General features: G+C 34.3%; 2 protein-coding genes across 4 annotated transcripts; both read right to left on the bottom strand.

The window, feature by feature from the left end:
- Positions 1-632: 632 nt before the first annotated feature.
- Positions 633-5,952, bottom strand: LOC122056731 (embryogenesis-associated protein EMB8-like). 3 transcript variants are annotated; one of them, XM_042618821.1, is made up of 9 exons: positions 5,350-5,952; positions 4,813-4,941; positions 3,892-4,023; positions 3,634-3,776; positions 3,442-3,539; positions 3,263-3,357; positions 1,798-1,851; positions 1,424-1,646; positions 633-848 (listed from the first exon to the last, which is right to left on the bottom strand). In XM_042618821.1, the coding sequence occupies exons 1-8, from the start codon at positions 5,944-5,946 to the stop codon at positions 1,425-1,427; spliced, it is 1,470 nt and encodes a 489-aa protein (XP_042474755.1). In that variant the 5' UTR covers positions 5,947-5,952; the 3' UTR covers positions 633-848; position 1,424. The 3 variants fall into 3 exon arrangements, with proteins under 3 accessions (XP_042474755.1, XP_042474756.1, XP_042474754.1); XM_042618822.1 differs by having other exon boundaries at positions 633-830; XM_042618820.1 differs by lacking the exon at positions 633-848 and having other exon boundaries at positions 1,305-1,646.
- A 3,668-nt stretch (positions 5,953-9,620) lies between these two features.
- Positions 9,621-14,103, bottom strand: LOC122056730 (metal tolerance protein C4-like). Its single transcript, XM_042618819.1, has 13 exons — positions 13,625-14,103; positions 13,492-13,546; positions 12,582-12,714; positions 12,300-12,355; positions 12,024-12,138; positions 11,875-11,932; positions 11,690-11,808; positions 11,332-11,451; positions 11,048-11,149; positions 10,892-10,964; positions 10,368-10,435; positions 10,111-10,171; positions 9,621-10,030 (listed from the first exon to the last, which is right to left on the bottom strand). Exons 1-13 carry the CDS (start codon positions 13,974-13,976, stop codon positions 9,891-9,893), a joined length of 1,452 nt encoding a protein of 483 aa, XP_042474753.1. The 5' UTR covers positions 13,977-14,103; the 3' UTR covers positions 9,621-9,890.
- Between the last annotated feature and the right edge of the window lie 2,725 nt (positions 14,104-16,828).

Raw genomic sequence — 16,828 nt, 5'->3', positions numbered from 1 at the left:
AAACTACAATCAATAGTCAAAATAAACATTTGAAATATTAAATGCACCTCTAACAATCACATGATTTCATTTCATGCCTGAGATAGTGATATAGATTTAAGTTTTGACCAATATTTAATATCAAAATATGGCTAATATTTAGCTTAGCAATAATATTTTAAAATAATAATTAGTCAACTCATCTACAAGATGAATATTTCCAAATCAAAATTGGAATGGACATTTCCAAATCAAAATTGGAATGGACATCGACCTCTTTACATGCATAAATTCTAACTTTAACTAATAGATGAATAGATAGAAAATCAACTACCTCCAACTTTAATCAGATGATCCTAGATTATATTTAAAAAGAATAACTCTTTTTCTACGAAAATGAGGCACTTGAATTTTTACATAGTTTTTACTTATTTATTTATTTATTTACATAGTTTTTACTTATTTATTTATTATTATTATTATTAAACAAAAACCTTAACACAACAATAATCAAATTTAGGAGCTTTCTAAAGAAAATTGCTCAAATATTTTATAGATTTTTTTTTTTAAAAAAATAGATTATATCGTTTTTTTAGATATGTTACTAAAATGAAAAATATTTTTCTATATTTGGTATAAAAAAAAAAGGAAAAAATATTTTAAAAAAAAATGATTAGTCCAACCAATTGCCATGCCCAATTCGACTAGCCCACCTCGATCAATTGCCCCAATGCATCCTAACCGGCCTGATTGGCTCCACCAATTTGCCAACTTGACTAGCTCCAGTAGTTCATCGGGACCATCTAGACTGATCGATCAGCCTAACACACTTGATGCTTAACCCGATCTACCTATCCAAATCAATTAACCTACGTGAAAAAGACAAAGATACGAAGAGAAAGAAGTCAATTTTTTAAAAGATATATCTCTTAGCCAAAAAAACAAGGTCAGTTGATAAAATAAAATTCATGATTTCATATTATACTAAATACTAAAAAAACTTAAAACTATTTTTTCAAAAGATATTATTAACAAAACAACCACTCACAACCCGCTCATCAAACATGAGAGATGTTGATAGACGAACCTTAGTGTACATAAACTGTGTTCCGGATTTATCTGGGAGATGGACGAATTAGAAGGAAGGTCATCTCCCTCTAAGATTAACCAAACAAAACTTAGACACCTAGATTACTAAAAAATGAAAGACATGCACCTAAAACTCCATTCATCTTAGATTGCATAACATTCCCAGGTGAAGGGTTGTAAGTTATCCAACTCTTTGGCTTAAGATAAAAGATGTTTCCTTCAGACACTAGCTGATGTACATAAAGTTTATTTAATTGTTCAAGAAAAGGGTACTTAACAAGGGGCTTTACTGTTATGTTAATTGAATGACGTCCCACAGAAATAATAGTATGAATAATAAAGTGAAAAATATCACCTCATTTAACTTGTACAGGTAGTGATGAAGAATGTTGAAAGCCATCCAATTGATCAGGCAAGTACTCGACTTCGGTGTCAGTTTTTGTTTCTTTGTTGACGTGCTCTAGAAATTCCATAACCACAGGGTCGGTCCAAGGAGCTCCAAATGGAGCTTCATCCCCTGCTATCCAACCAAGATGACCTCCTTGAGGAGTTACAATCAATAGACAATTTGGATTCGCCTTCAAAGATGAAAGAAGACTTTGTGAGAAAAAGAGACGCAAATGTCCATAAAGAAGACATAGAGCCCAGTTCGGGATCTCGAGGCTTTGACTGTTGTGAGATTATGGAGCAGAGGAAGGATCAAGATTGGATCAAATTAAATAGTTTTACCTTAATTTCATCACGAGGAATCCCTCTCGACGGTGCAATTGGATCATTATCTGCCTGCAGATAAGGTAGAAAGGAAAGAAATTATATGAAGCCAAACAACTTACAATATGCGGGCCGAATAAGTATCCCTTTCAGCAAATACCACAAAAAATACCACATTGCTTCGTAAGATCAAAGCTATGTAAGAGAAGCTTCAATTTCAAATCTGAATAACTTCCTAATCTTTTAAAAATATTCTTCAGTTTGAATCTTTTGTCGGCTGTCAGTACATTTGCATACAAATGACACATCTAAAAGAAAGATTTTTTTCATATTAGTATAAATTGCATTTAAGATGTATGACAACTCATTAAAGAGCTAGCTGAAAAAATTCACAACTTGAGCATTAGGCATCCTTCTTTGGCCTTTACTATTCTTGTTTGTCCTAGTTCCCAAGACCATGTCATGTGACCCCGTGCAGGGTCGACATCTTTTATTGAAAGAAAAAGGAACTTCTAAAAACAAAAGGAAAACGTCTACTATTATTTTTTATAAGAAAAAAAAGGATCTGTTCAAAAAAAAAAAAAGGAAGAGGTCCACTTAAAAAAAAACAGTTTATATTTCATCATCTGGGTAGAATTTATCTCTTCCTGAATCTTGAAACAAAAAGCATCATTTGAGGTTCGGTTTCATAAGATTTCAACATACAACTCATGTACAAGTTGAGCAAAGGTTTGGAAAAGTTCTAAGAAATGAGAGTAAACTAGAAGGGTAGTAAAGGACTACGAGTTTGTAGCATGCAACCAATGAAAACTTCAAACATTCTTATAGTGGACCAATTACTTTTTTAAATGCTCGAACCATGCAACTTTTTAAATAAATGTCTAGGAAGCCTCTCAAGAAAAATCCATAAAATATGTAATTTAACACATACTAGTCAATTGCTTATGTTTGTTGGTTTTAGCAGACAAGCCATGGATATGTTAAAGATGAGACACAATCTAAGATATAAGAGAGAATCAAAAAGGGGAAAAGGTCTACTAGTTTGTGTGGTATGCAACTATGCATAAGCTTATATGGAATCTTATTAGTGGATGGATTAACCAAGTTATTGTGTGCAGACCTGGTATAGGACAAACACTCAATTTTAAGTAATCCAAGCTCATTACCTAACATGTATAGGGTTTAGCCTGTCCATTAGTCTAAAGGATCAAAGAAGAGAACTCGCATGTGTAAAACATCTTTCAAAATGTCTCCTAGATGTAACTAGATATATATGCTTGATCAAAGTGACCCACGATTCCACCAATAGGCATTGTATGTCCATAAGGGAAACATACAGATGCACAACCTAAAGGATGGAAAAATAGGCTCCTTCCTGATTTCTATCCTAGATCACACAACACCACATGAGAGACTATATGTGACTGTATGATCTCATATATGTTACTATGAGTACCAATTCAAAGGAGAATCACAATTTTACCTGTATGCATAGCAAAGGTATGCTGACACATCCAATGGAGCTTGAACTGCTTGAATTAAAGTAATAATCATCCACTGACTTGAAACCAAATGAAACTGAAAATTAACACATCGTTTAAATTTTCTAATAGTAATTCTTCAAAGAAAAATAAAAGATTTTTAGCATTAGTTGATGCATACCACGTGTTAATCCTTCATCAAACTCTCTCACCGACTTTGCATTGGCAGCCATTGGGATGTTGTATTCACCACCAAGGCCTTCGAATAAAAGTGCATGCCTAAAACCAATGAGAACATCTCTGTTAAGTAAACATTGGTTGAACTTGTCACATATTACTTGCCAACATAAAATGAAAATATTTGAATTTTTACTTTTTGAAAATTTTTCGTAGACTTCTTGCAAGAGCTTTATCATATACATTATTGAAACCTTTGTGGAAATCTTCATCTGCAATTACTAAGTTAAAAGGATTACACAAAGATACTGCTCCAGAAAGAAGGCAATTTTGAGATTCCTGTGATCAGAGAAAGTGACTCCATGTTTTAGTGATTTCTCCATGGATCTTATTGCAGAGGCTATTTTTAATAATCATAATAATAACAACAATACTACATAATATTAACTCATACCTGACCAAGATAACGAACAAGGATATTTGCACCAAGAGACCAGCCAATAGCATACAACTTTGATTTAGGATAACAAGTTGAAACATGAGTAACAACCTGGTGAATATCTTCAGTAAAAGAAGCTGAATAAAGCTGCAGCGTATTCAAGAATCAATGTGATCAATATGACAATACACACTTGATCTGTAGGAAAGATAGCAGCACTTCTAAGTTCATTGTTGAGGCAATAGTATACCAAAGGCATGACAATAGCAAGGATTATGGAGGATCAATTGAAATGATAGCAGCAAAAAATGACCTAAACTGGTACAATAAGGCCAATGACTACACATGTCCATGGGCCTACCATATGCATCAATAGCATCTGTACTTGTATTAGGCAGTATCTATTTAGATTTACATCTCACAATACAAGTACTATTAAAATTTGATTTCAAGTCTAGTTCTTTGGCACCTTATAAATCACCAAAAAGCTATGCCACAATTAAATTGAGAACCTTGCCATAGATTTATTAGCAACATTGAAATGGCCTATTACCAAACACTTGAATTTGTATAATGCTATGATGTTATATGCAAACTAGTTCCTAGATCTCTACACCCCACGTGCTTATATGTAAAGTTATCAAATCAATCTAAAACTGCAACATGATGAAAGATTTTGTGGCTATCCAGTTACATTAGTCTTCTACTGACATTGTTCAGAATTCAGATTACTTTTCTCTCTTTTGGATTCTTTCAAACAATTTCAACAGGGCGCAAAAACACTGGACCAAGGACACATTTTATTAACCACAACTGAGTGATGAAAATTAAAGAGTTCCAAATAAACAAGAATATGTAATTAGTACCACTTGTTATCATGATCACCTTTTCACAGTATTTAAATATTGAGAAGCAATCTATTCCCTCTACCAGTACCTGAGGGGTGGTAACAGGACTATTTGCACAGCCACGACTATTAAACACTACAACACGCCATCCTTTCTTTCTAGCTCTGATGAGAATATGTCTCACGTATGTATCATCGCTTCCTCCAGTTAAACCAGGCTGCAATAAGCACAGGAAACTTGGAATCAGCAATATATTCACATAGGAGAATGAGCAAAGTTTCCATGGTGAGGCATGATGCAATTTTCCATGTTGCATTTGGGATGTTGGCAATTGATGGGACAAATGTTTCCATCATACATTGAAACATCAAATTTAGCTGTATGCATATTGATGAACTAGTTGTGAAACTTATAAGAATATTTCAAGGGCTTGGAGTTTCATAATCAGAATTCAGACAAGTAGCAACACGCCTATAAGAATTTGACCTTCAAAATTTTACATCTTATCCATGATATAAGAAACGCTCACCGTCTTTTTCGTTATATTATCTAGTTTTAATATTGCATAGCGCAAGTCAAATCATAGAATGGCTGCACGGAAAAATATCAAATCATAAAGAATGACCAGAAGAATGAGGACGGGGGCATCAAGTAGCAGCTGCTGCTCGTCACCGACGACCCAATCGAGTGCAATTGCCCCATCATCCCTGGTCCGCAGACACTGGCGGCGGAGGTGAACGGAGGGCAGGGAGCGGAAGAAGGCGGCGAAAATGGTCTCCACGTGGCGATTCCACCCGACGACAGGAAAGGGCTTGTAGGGTCGCCGAAGGCTCTCGAAGCGGGTTAGGAGAGCACAGCGGGAGCCGATGACCTCGAGGGGAGAAAGGGGTGAATCGAGCGATTCTTCTACTTGTAAGACGAGCGGATCGCCGGTTCCGCTGATCCTGATGTCATTGGATGAGGCGGAAGGCATGGAAGCGCAAGGAGGCTGGGCGGCGCGCCGGAGGAGAGAAGATCGTGAGAGAGAAGAGAGAGCGGGGGAGGTGGTGGCCCTGGCCATTGCCGGATCGGCCGGCAGTGGTACTGAAGCAGTCGGCGGCGGGGCTCTCTGAATCATAACAGCCAATAGTTTAAAAGCCGCCGCTTGGACATTCCTGTGTGTGGAATCGTTAGCCTCAGCACTTTTGCCGCACCTGATTCCATCACGAGCGAGATAAATCATGATAGTCAAGCGAGCAAATAGTGATGTGGTGAGGTATACAAGATCCAGGGATTTACATCTAGACAATCATGCGGTTTAACTCGTGACCTCATGTGACAAATATATCACCACACTTTTTATGTGTTAAGTATGTTATCACTTACCGACTCGGATGACCGTGGGATCCGCTTGGACATTCCTCGTGGTTGAATTGTGGCCGGTTGGCCTCCGCTGGCTGGTCTCTGATCTTTTATGATTTGGCCTAATTTCCCAAAAGTACCCTCGTGTTTGGAATTTTACAAATTCATACCTCACAACTAAGTTTTATCCCCCTCTGTCTTTGATTCAGAATTTTATTCACAAAAATAATTAAATAGATAAAATTATATTTATATATATATATAATTACAAAGTTTTTAAAAGCTAATTTCAAATTCATTAATCAAACTATATCTAGGGTTGTCACTGTAAAAAAATTGGGAAATCTAAAATCAGGATGGTAACATACGCCTCATTTTATAATTTCATCTCATCTTTGAGTTTCTCAAGTCCTTTGACAGGGTCATGTCATGGGGGAAATGTCAAGCTTTAAAATCAAAGCCAACGCATACCCTTTTACATCGTAAAAAGAATCTTAAATATTCATGTAACACTAAAATTTATATCATTTGGTGTGCAAGTGCCTTTTTTTTATTAATACTAGTGATCGTGCATACGCGTTGCGTATATAATATAATATATTAAAATCACATTAACCCTTTATAATGAAATTATATTAATTAAAGATTAAAATATTAAAGTAAAGTCATTAGGGTAAAATACCTGATTTTTAAAAATCTAAATTATTTAAAATCCGAATTGTTTGGATTTTCGAGTGATTACTTATCTTAGTAAAAAAAAATTAAGAAAAATATATTTTTTAACATTGTCAGCCTAAAATATTTATAGAAGTTTCTTTGATCATAGTGTTGTCAATTCTAAGATGTGGGACTACAAAGAACTATTTTTTTTATATAAAACAACCAGAGAAAATTAATGATGAGAAAAATTCATAATAATATGTCGCAGCTGAGTCTTGAACTCTATATCACTGATTGTTTCGCTTGCGGAATTACTAATAAATCTTGGAATTATTTTTAGTGTGAATAGAAAAAAGGATATTAACATAAATTCATTTTAGGCTTCACCAAAGTTAGTCAGTAAAGGGGGAAGATTTTTAATAAAATAATAATAATAATAATAATAAGATAATATAGTATAATATTAAATTTATATTTAAAATATTCTTAAATATTATAAATTAATATCAAAAAATTAGTTATTATGTACCATAAAATTATTAATTTTAATAGTAATTATTATTGTAATCAAAATATTTAATAAATTAATATATGTTGAATAATAAATTATAAGATGGAAAAATAAAATATTCTAAGGAATATTCATTTTAGCGTAGTAAATGGTATATATTGGTTGGAGTTGGAAAATTATTTGGTGCTGAAGTGACACTAAATTAGTGTTGAAATGGTACCAAAATGGATTTCGTGGTTGGAGATGGTCTAAGAACTTTCGATCAGATTGGGATGAGACAATTCTCCTTAGCAGATATGACGAAGGGAATGAGTTGCCGGGAGTGGAAGGTGACTAACTTGTCTTATGAAAGTTTTTTTTATTATTTTCATAATAAATTGGAAGGTATTCATGACGAGTATTCCAAAAGTCTAGCATTTTGTAATTGTGCATCCCATTTAGAAGAAAAATTCTTATAAATACATTATACCTGGAGATCAAAATACAGGTATCTGGGTTACAACTTGACGTCTTTCAACTGTACCATAGCCGAACGAGGAATCACTACACAATTACGTTTGGTTCAAGTTATCATGTATAACCTTGGTTATGTGATTACCAGGTAATCACATAACCAAGGTTATGGGGAATAAAACATAACTAAATATTGTTTGGTACAACTTAAGTAATACAACAAAAATTTGTTTTGTTTGAAGGTTTTAATGAATACCCTAGTTTAATATTTTACCGTATTACCCTCAGTTACAAAACCAACTATACATAATAATAATAATATTAATAATAATATTATTATTATTATTATTTATTTTTTTATGTTTTTTTACTTTTTTTTTCCGGTATATTTTTTTTTCCTTTTTTATGTGCTTTTTATTTTTTTAATTTTTTTATATTATTTATTTTTTTTACATTTTTTTAAATTTTAATTTTTATTTATTTATTTTATTTTAATTTTTTTTTTTCATAATTTTTTAAAAATATTTTAAATTTTTTTAAAATTTTAAATTATTTAATTATTATAAATTTTTTATTTTTTTATTTTTAAAATTTGAAAAAAAATTTACAATTTTTACAATTTTTTATTTTTAAAATTATATTTTTTTATTTTTAAAAATTATTTATTTTTTTTAAAAATAAATTTTTAAATTTTAAATTTTTTAAACATTTTTTTATTTTTTTTTACATTTTTTTTAATATTTTTTACATTTTTTTCTCTTTTTTTCATGTTTTTTCTTATCAGAGGATATTTTTGGTAAAAAAAATTCGTTAACCCCGGAATTAAGAAAAACCTTAGTTTTATGAGGTTTTCCGATTCCGAGTTGCATGACCCTTTTGCTGACGTGTCGGACATGGAACATTACTCGAGAATCATCGAATACCTAAACCAAACAAGATTTTTGTTGATAATCTTGGATTGATAACCAAGGTTATCAAAAATAACCCCGAACCAAACATACCCTTATAGTAAAAAGTGGAATCCGTCACCCTAACGGCTCCACACGACTAATCTTACAACCATCTATGAGGAAATAAATCATGAAAGCTATAGTTCGCCACTATGGGAAGGGTATTTTTTTTCTCAACTTTATCAAGATTCGACTACTTTTGCCCATTATAGTACCGGTTGATTTTCGATTTAGGTTTTTTTTTACCAGTTTAATTGGTAAATCAATTAAATGATTAACCAATAAATCGGTGTCTTGACACAATATCATCGAATGCCGAGTGTCGACGACTCCTCTTGGACGATGTTAATGATTCAACGTCGATGATGGACAACTGGTACAATTAGCTAAACTTAGGACGTACGTGGAGTGAATGAATTTAAGAATTTCAAAAATTGAGAATTTGAAAGACGAGAGTCAAAGAGAGATGGTCAACGATGACGATTGGAGAGTTTTCTCATTTCTATTTACTTTTAAGTCTTTTTTTTTCTTTGAAGAATTGTTTCTTTTTAAGCTGAACTTTTAGTTAATTAATTTGTAAAAAAAAAACCAATAACCCACTCCACTAAATCCACTTATTCAAACCTTATTCTGTTACATGTTCTCGATTGAAACCGATTAACCGACCGAACCTAATTCAACTAGAACCAATAGAATCGATAAAAATATCAATCGATTAACCGATTCTATATAAAATATCATAAACCAAAATTAATCGAAACCAATAAACCAAGTAAACTGACGGTTGAATAGGCCAAATTTTATCAAGCTCACAAAAGCTCAAACTCACAAACTGCAAGCTCGCAAACACTCTAAGCCCCTCGCATCTTGGAGATTAAGAAACCATACGCCTTTCAAAAAATCAAGAGTATATATGACGATCCCTCACAAGATATATGTGAAATCACCATGTATTTAATGCAAATACTACTTCACATTTACTTAATGTTAAGGTTGATCAAGATTCAAGAATCATTCTCATCTCATATTACATGATATTGTTCAACCATGTTAAGAGGTTTTAGTAGCTTAGACATGACCTCTAAAGAAAGGTGGAATGATTAATCAATATTAAGATAAGGGAAAATTTTATGAGATATACACAGCTAATCGCCAAAACATGACCTCTAAAGAAATAAAGTTTCAAATTCTCGCATAAAAGAGTTAGATTTGTTGATGAAATAGAAGAGAAATGGCGCAAGCTCATGGAGGTCAAGCTTTAGGCAGCACCGAGAGAACTGCTTCAGGGTTATGTGCCTCTATATCAACGTGTCTAATACCAGGAACAATCTTCTGAATTTCTGATTCAAGCCTATCAACCTCGCTGCCTAGCGCTTCGACGACATCCTCACCTTTGATCACAATTACACATGGAAGAATTTAGAGATTGAAGTAGGGCATGCACATGACCAGCATAACCCAGATATCATACCATAAGTAGCCATAACATTAAGAAGTGCATTGTCATCTTCAGACTTCGCGGCCTCCCGAAACTGTGAATGCAAGTAAGAAGGGTGTGAGTTTTGAAAACATCCTATTTATGAGTTGGAAATTTTCTAGTATAAATAGCAACAATAAGAAATCAAATTAATCAATATGGCAAGTATTACAGTGGTCCAAAGTAATCAATGATACTAAAGCAGTAAGAGATAAAGCTATGTGAATCAACAGAAGATAACATTCACATACCTGTTTTGCCCACTCGTCGCGTCCTGTTCTTTCTAAATAATTTTGGACCACCACAACCCCATTGAAATCTGTAGCACGACATATATGTCATTAGTGGAAGCCTTTGTGCTTATTATACCAACAACCTTTCATGTGTTGACGATGCCACGTAATAATCTAAATCTATGCAACACTATGCTTCAAGATAAAATATGATTGTAAACCACAACTATTTGAGTATCCATGCGAGATTGATGCAGAAAAAAAAAAAAAAAAAACTAGCCGTTGAGAACTATGGGATTTCACAATTTTATCTATGCATAAGATACCTCTAATCACAAAGGTAATCAAGGATCACAAACCTATCACAAGAGCAAAATAGCTAAAGCTTTACTGGCAAAGAAGGATCACAACTCCATCAGTGTTTGCCCGTATACAGTGCCAGCAAATTCAACATGGAGTAATTGGTAATTTCCACTACAATCTTTGATAAGAATCCAACAAACCATATTAAATGACCGATGCATAATCTCAAGGGGAAATACCTATTTCTGCTTTGAATCTAAAAAACCCAGGGCCAATCACCTCACTCTTGCAATCATATAGAGCATCTACAACCTGCAAAAGATTTAAATGTACATGCAACTGTTAGAGAAACTTCACTGCTTAAACATGTTGGGTATTTCATGTCTAGTACTCACTGGGTCAGATTTAAGAAACCGAAGTACTTTTTCCATGTCGTGATCATCAATTGCTCTACCAATTAATGCATGCCTGTTCCTCTGAATTAGAAATATCGCAACCTACAAAAGCAAGACAACATCCAGCTGAACTGTATCAATTATAGGACAGAGGAACATTTGCGGCCTCTCATGTGAATCTATCCATTTGCTTCAAAAGAACTTATAATTGGTTGCTAGGAACTTCACAAGAAACCTACTCAAAAGTATTTATCAAGGCATCTCAAGAGTAAGTTAAAACATACCATCCCAAGCAGATTTCCAACTATGATGGAACCAATAGGGTCATATATTGGATTTCCTGTCATATTAACAGAAACCAGTGATGCTGCAGCAATTGCAAGGCCAGTAACTGCCGCACCATCCTGCATAGTTATCACTAGATAAGACCTTTCAAGAAAGAAAGGGAAAAAGAAGTGCTCAGACATGGATGGGAGATAGAGCAATTGATAAAAACAGTTAAAGAAAATTGATAGATAAATGGTAATGTTGATGACAGCAATTTATGTATGTAAGAAACATGGTCCAAATAAAAGCATTTAATTTGAAACGCATTGATAAGAAAACAAGACATTTTTGTAGCTGTATGCAACATAGGTTAACCTCTGTCATAACAGCAACAGATGTTGGATCATGGCCTTGCCAAATATAGTCCCACACTTTCATTCCTTCTGAAGCTGCACCTTTCTTCACAGCATTAATAGCAACAAGAAGTGATGCACCTAGGATGAATAACATAGTCACAATGGCAACTCCAAAAATATAAGTATGGAAGTTATGAGATATACCTTCAATGAGAAAGGATCCACCAATCACTAAGGCAGCATAATGCATATTTTCAGGAGGCTGTTACAAAAGCAAACATACAAGGATAACAGCAATGAGATAAAATCAAGCAACAAGATACTCTAGATGACAAAATTCCCATAAGATGTACATGAGCTTTCCACAGGTTCTGAATCCCATGCACAACTGTGGCACCCGAACCCAAGCAAAATATACCAACAGCAGATATTAAAGACCAGACAAATCTTTCCTTTGAATAGCCATAACTGCAGTAAGGAATGAGCAATCAATAAAATATGATAGGCTAAGCAACTTTAAGTGACTAAACAATGTATAAAATATATTAGAGTTATAAGTGAGGCACTTCAACTCTGAAACTTTTGGAAGTGCAGGCGTTATATATAATAAGAATTAGGGGTAAACCTACGGGTGAATAGCATCAGGAGCACGTCTTGAGCTGTTCAAACCATATGCAAGAAGGGCCTACAATATTAAAATACTTTGTTAATTAAACAGAAGGTAATTCTAAGACAGAAACTAGGATATAGTACAAAATGTTAATTTCGAGATGTCGAGAAAAGAGGCATTTATGATACAATAAACAAGATGTGAGTTCCGACATCTTATTCTTCTATAAAACTCTATGAAATATTATATTAATAGTAATACCTGAGAAGAAGATATCATGTACTATCAAAGCAAAGGTTACCTGGTTAGCAAAGTCTGCAGCTGAGTGCACAACTTCAGCTAACATAACATGGCTAGAAGTTGTAAGCCACACTCCAAACTTGAGAGAGAAGACAAGAAAGTTACACCACAATGCTGTGGTAACTGCTCTTTGACTGAAGCAACAAGAATTGATAGTTAAGAAAGCAATGTTAGTTAAACAAGTAGCAAGATGCTAAATGCCAATTGGATGAAACAAAAGGCGTGTGACCAAAACTATACATATTTGATATAATTACAGGAAGTGTGATTATAATTGGAACAGAAGCAGTCAATAAGACTTAATTGTAGTTAGAGATGTACAGCCATGATATTTTGATAGATCACTTATTCATCTATGTGCAGCTGTAGTAAGCAAAAAGACATTCCCTGATACGAAGCCTGCCACAGAACCATCTACATGGTTCTTATGCAGCAGATATTATCATACTATGTAAGTGATTGATTTTTATACTCTGAATTTAGCAATGTCAATATTGTTTTTATATGAATCTGAGGCTTGTAATGAGCAACAAGAAAAGGGGAATCTTTGTAATAATGTTTAGCATTCCCCACTTGATAAAGTCCCAAGAACTTTTTTTGGTTAATAGGTGAAGTGCTATGTTAGGTACTCTTAATTTAAGTTTGAAATTATATGGATAATCTTACCCAATTTTACATAAGGAATATTTTCAATGGAATTTGAGCTACAAGAAGTAACTCCACAACCTCAATTAAGTAAATATGCACAAGAAAACACTAGATTGCAACTGTGACATTGAGAGAAAAGAATGACAAGAAGATGGCCAAGATTTGACGATCATAAGTTGTGATCTAGAAACTACAGAGTTCAAGGAGGATCATTTCAATTTCTTGATTAAAAAAAGGTTAAATGTACTGCACGGCCAACTGACCTGAGTCCATCATCAAAAGCTATAGTTTTAGCCTTTGCAACCCTGAGAGAATAATCTGCAAGCGCAGCCATCATAAGCAACCGTGAATGGATAAAATCTAGGGTCTCTCACTTCCATGAAAAGGAAACTTAACTGCGAACTTGAGATGTCAAAGTAGCAGAAGTTCCGCTTCCAGGAAGCTTCGCAGAGGATGAGTACTCCCGGGAACAATACTTCACAAGAAAAGGCCTAAAGATGGCGGCACCAGACCGCGGGGAAGCAAAGAAGAAACCGAGAGCGTGATCCCTTGTCTGTGTCGATTTCTCTTCTCCACGAGAGCTGGAGTGCGGAACGAGGGACGGGAGGCAAGAAGCAGGAGGCACGCCAATGGAGCCGGACAAGGAGGAGAAAGGGAAGAGGGGGAAGGGCGGTGACCGGCGGAGGTCGGGCGCGAGGTGGTCGCGGAGGCGGCGGAGCGTCACCACCACCCCGAGCGATGTACGCATGAAGAATCCGCCGCCGCCGTGGCGGCGCAGTCTGTGTCGAAGTCCGCAGACGGCGCGATTGTTGCGGAGGTGCAACGAGGGGGATGAAAGAGGAATCGGAGTGACCTATCTGTGTGACACTGTGAGACAGGACAGGGAACAAGGTTTCGTCAGCTTCTTCTCTAAATTCGTGGCGGTCTTGGGCTTTTGGGCTGCAGACGAAGTCGAGCCCATTTCACTGACCGTTTTAAAATTTAACCAATTGAGTCAACAAAGAGTCGTAAACAAGACCACGTGTCAATGCTAGAATCAACTTGTAAACTTACTGGTGAAATAGGCGCTCTTTTATTTTTATTACGGTTAAAGTTAAACAGAATTTCTATCTTAAAAAATATTGAAAAACATTTTGTATTCTTTTTTATTTAAAAATAAATTTTTTTTTAAGTTGACACTAAATTCTTCAAACAGATAAATCCTTGAATGTCGACACAAAATTTGTTGATGGACAAGATAAATCAAGATGCGCTAATAAAAATAAATCTATGCTACCAATATTTAAGATAAAGTATCTGACTTTTAAAAATTTAAATTATTTAGGTCTTTAAAAATTCGAATTGTTTGGATTTTCGAGTGTCAGTCTTACGATTTTTCTATGAAAAAAATTAATTTAATTTAATATTATACTTATCTTAGTAAAAAAAACTAAAAAAAATATATTTTTTAACATTGTCAGTCTAAAATATTTATAGAAGATTCTTTGATCATAGTGTTGTCAATTCTAAGATGTGAAACTAAAATTAATTATATTTTTTATATAAAACAACCAGAGAAAATTAATGATGAGAAAAATTCATAATAATATGCCGAATCTGAGTCTCGAACTCTAGATCACTGATTGTTTCGCTTGAGGAATTACTAATAAACCTTGGAATTATTTTTAGTGTGAATAGAAAAAAGGATATTAACGTAAATTCATTTTAGGCTTCACCAAAATTAGTTAGTAAAGGGGGAAGATTTTTAATATTTCAATTAAGATTTGAATTTATTATTCGTTAGAGGATGTACTATTATCTTGAAATAATAATAATAATAATAATAATTTTTTTTTCTAGTAAAAAATAATTATGTTTGTCAGTTAACTTCCGGATTATATGAATAAATTTAAATTACGAGGTCAATTGAAGTGTGAAGGATTTTTTTTTCAATCATAAAATAATTTTATTCTCGTGGAAAAAAATAATTGGATTTTTTTCCAATTATTGTTTCCACACAAAATAATTTTATTCTTGATATATCATAAAGTTGATTAAAACTGTAATATATTAAATATTAAAATATTTCTTATCGACTTAATCAAAGTTAATTAAATTATTCTAACTAAACTAAAATCACACACTCGAGCGAGCAATATATTAATTAGACTTAAAATTCTTTGTTCAAAAATAAAATAAAATAACGTTATTTATTAATGGAATCGTAAAAAAGCAGAGCATCATTTTTCATGCATTGTCACAATAGCTCATTATTCCTAATTTTTTACTTCCAAAATTATTTTTATTTTTAACATTTCAACAATCAAGTGAAGGTCAAATGCATAGACTATTAAAACATAGGTCTATGCCCCAATTTTATTTAGACTCTTGATTTTTAATAATTTAAATGATATTTATATTTAATTTTGTTAAGGCCCTAAATATTTTTTTCTCTAAGCCTAAAAACTAATGTCCTGACACTTCACGCCAGTATTGAAGCACTGCAACCTTATTTGACACTCACTGTAAAAATATTTTAAAATAGCGACAGAATTATGGATCAAATAAATTTTTATTGATAAATATCGATATAAATAAATCCGGTTGATAATTAAGGACGGACATAAAATTTTATCAATAGGGCTAGTCATAATTCGAGGATCCTAGCTTTACCAATAAGTTTACGGATGGAATGACTATTTTGTAGGTATTACCCATTGAATGATTATTTTCTTGATAATACCAAATAAGAATTACCGACGGAACGATTTTTCCATCGATAATTACTGACGAAATACATATTCCATCAGTAATACAGGGATTACCAACAGCTATTAAGTTTCATCGGTAATTATCAACGGATTCTCGATGGACATAATTCTATCGGTAAGTCTATAAAATTCTAGGGCCCAACCTTGAATTCTTCTCACGGGCATGTTCGATCCCCAAGTATGATCTACCTCAACAATTTTCGGTGAGTTCTCTCCTCCCCTCTCTCCCCCTTTTCCCAACGTCGACAGCAACTAGCAGTTGACACAACATGTGGCTGGCAGCTATGCCGGTCACCAGCACATGGCTGGTGGCTGTGCGGAGCTAGCATACGGCTGGCAGCTGTGTCGACTGCCAGCACGCGGCTATGTCAGTCGCCATCACACGTAGTGGGGGCTATGTTGGCGTCGTTGGTAGCTAGGTCGTCGTTGCCAGCATGATCAACTGCTTTGGTGGCTTGGCCAGTCGCCAATTCGTAGCCGGAAGCATGGCTGACCGTAGCATGGCTAGCCACTAGCTATTGGTCATGAGCTTGACTGCGGCTAGCAGCTTGGCAACCTGTAGCCCGCGACTGACAACTTATTTAAGTGCCAGCTTGGTCCTACAATGAATTTATCCTACCTTGTCATTCTTTGTGATTAATTTTACCTAATTATTTTTTATTTTGTAGGTTACTACATTTGCTGCTCTTCTGGCGGATCCAGGAATTTAAGCATGGAGGGTCGATCATGATCTGAGCTGAGCGCGATCAATTTTTACATGGAACAAGGGGCGGTATACTCTATCTCCACCAATGAAACCCCATAATACTACAGGTTGCACTGCCGACAGGGGGGGTGACTACCGATGCCC

The sequence above is a fragment of the Zingiber officinale genome, chromosome 3B (assembly GCF_018446385.1).
Source record: "Zingiber officinale cultivar Zhangliang chromosome 3B, Zo_v1.1, whole genome shotgun sequence".
NCBI classification, from domain to species: Eukaryota; Viridiplantae; Streptophyta; class Magnoliopsida; order Zingiberales; family Zingiberaceae; genus Zingiber; species Zingiber officinale.
This window is presented reverse-complemented; position numbering and strand designations above follow the sequence as displayed.

Excerpts from the sequence above, each read along its gene's own strand:
- LOC122056730 (XM_042618819.1), bottom strand. The coding sequence starts at position 13,976 with ATGCGTACATCGCTCGGGGTGGTGGTGACGCTCCGCCGCCTCCGCGAC. Across the intron at positions 12,356-12,581 it reads CTGCAGACTTTGCTAACCAG|GCCCTTCTTGCATATGGTTT; the intron begins GTAACCTTTGCT and ends TTAATATTGTAG. Across the intron at positions 11,452-11,689 it reads CTGTTGCTGTTATGACAGAG|GATGGTGCGGCAGTTACTGG; the intron begins GTTAACCTATGT and ends ATAACTATGCAG.
- LOC122056731 (XM_042618821.1), bottom strand. The coding sequence starts at position 5,946 with ATGATTTATCTCGCTCGTGATGGAATCAGGTGCGGCAAAAGTGCTGAG. Across the intron at positions 3,777-3,891 it reads TTGTTCGTTATCTTGGTCAG|GAATCTCAAAATTGCCTTCT; the intron begins GTATGAGTTAAT and ends CTCTGATCACAG. Across the intron at positions 3,540-3,633 it reads CTACGAAAAATTTTCAAAAA|GCATGCACTTTTATTCGAAG; the intron begins GTAAAAATTCAA and ends CATTGGTTTTAG.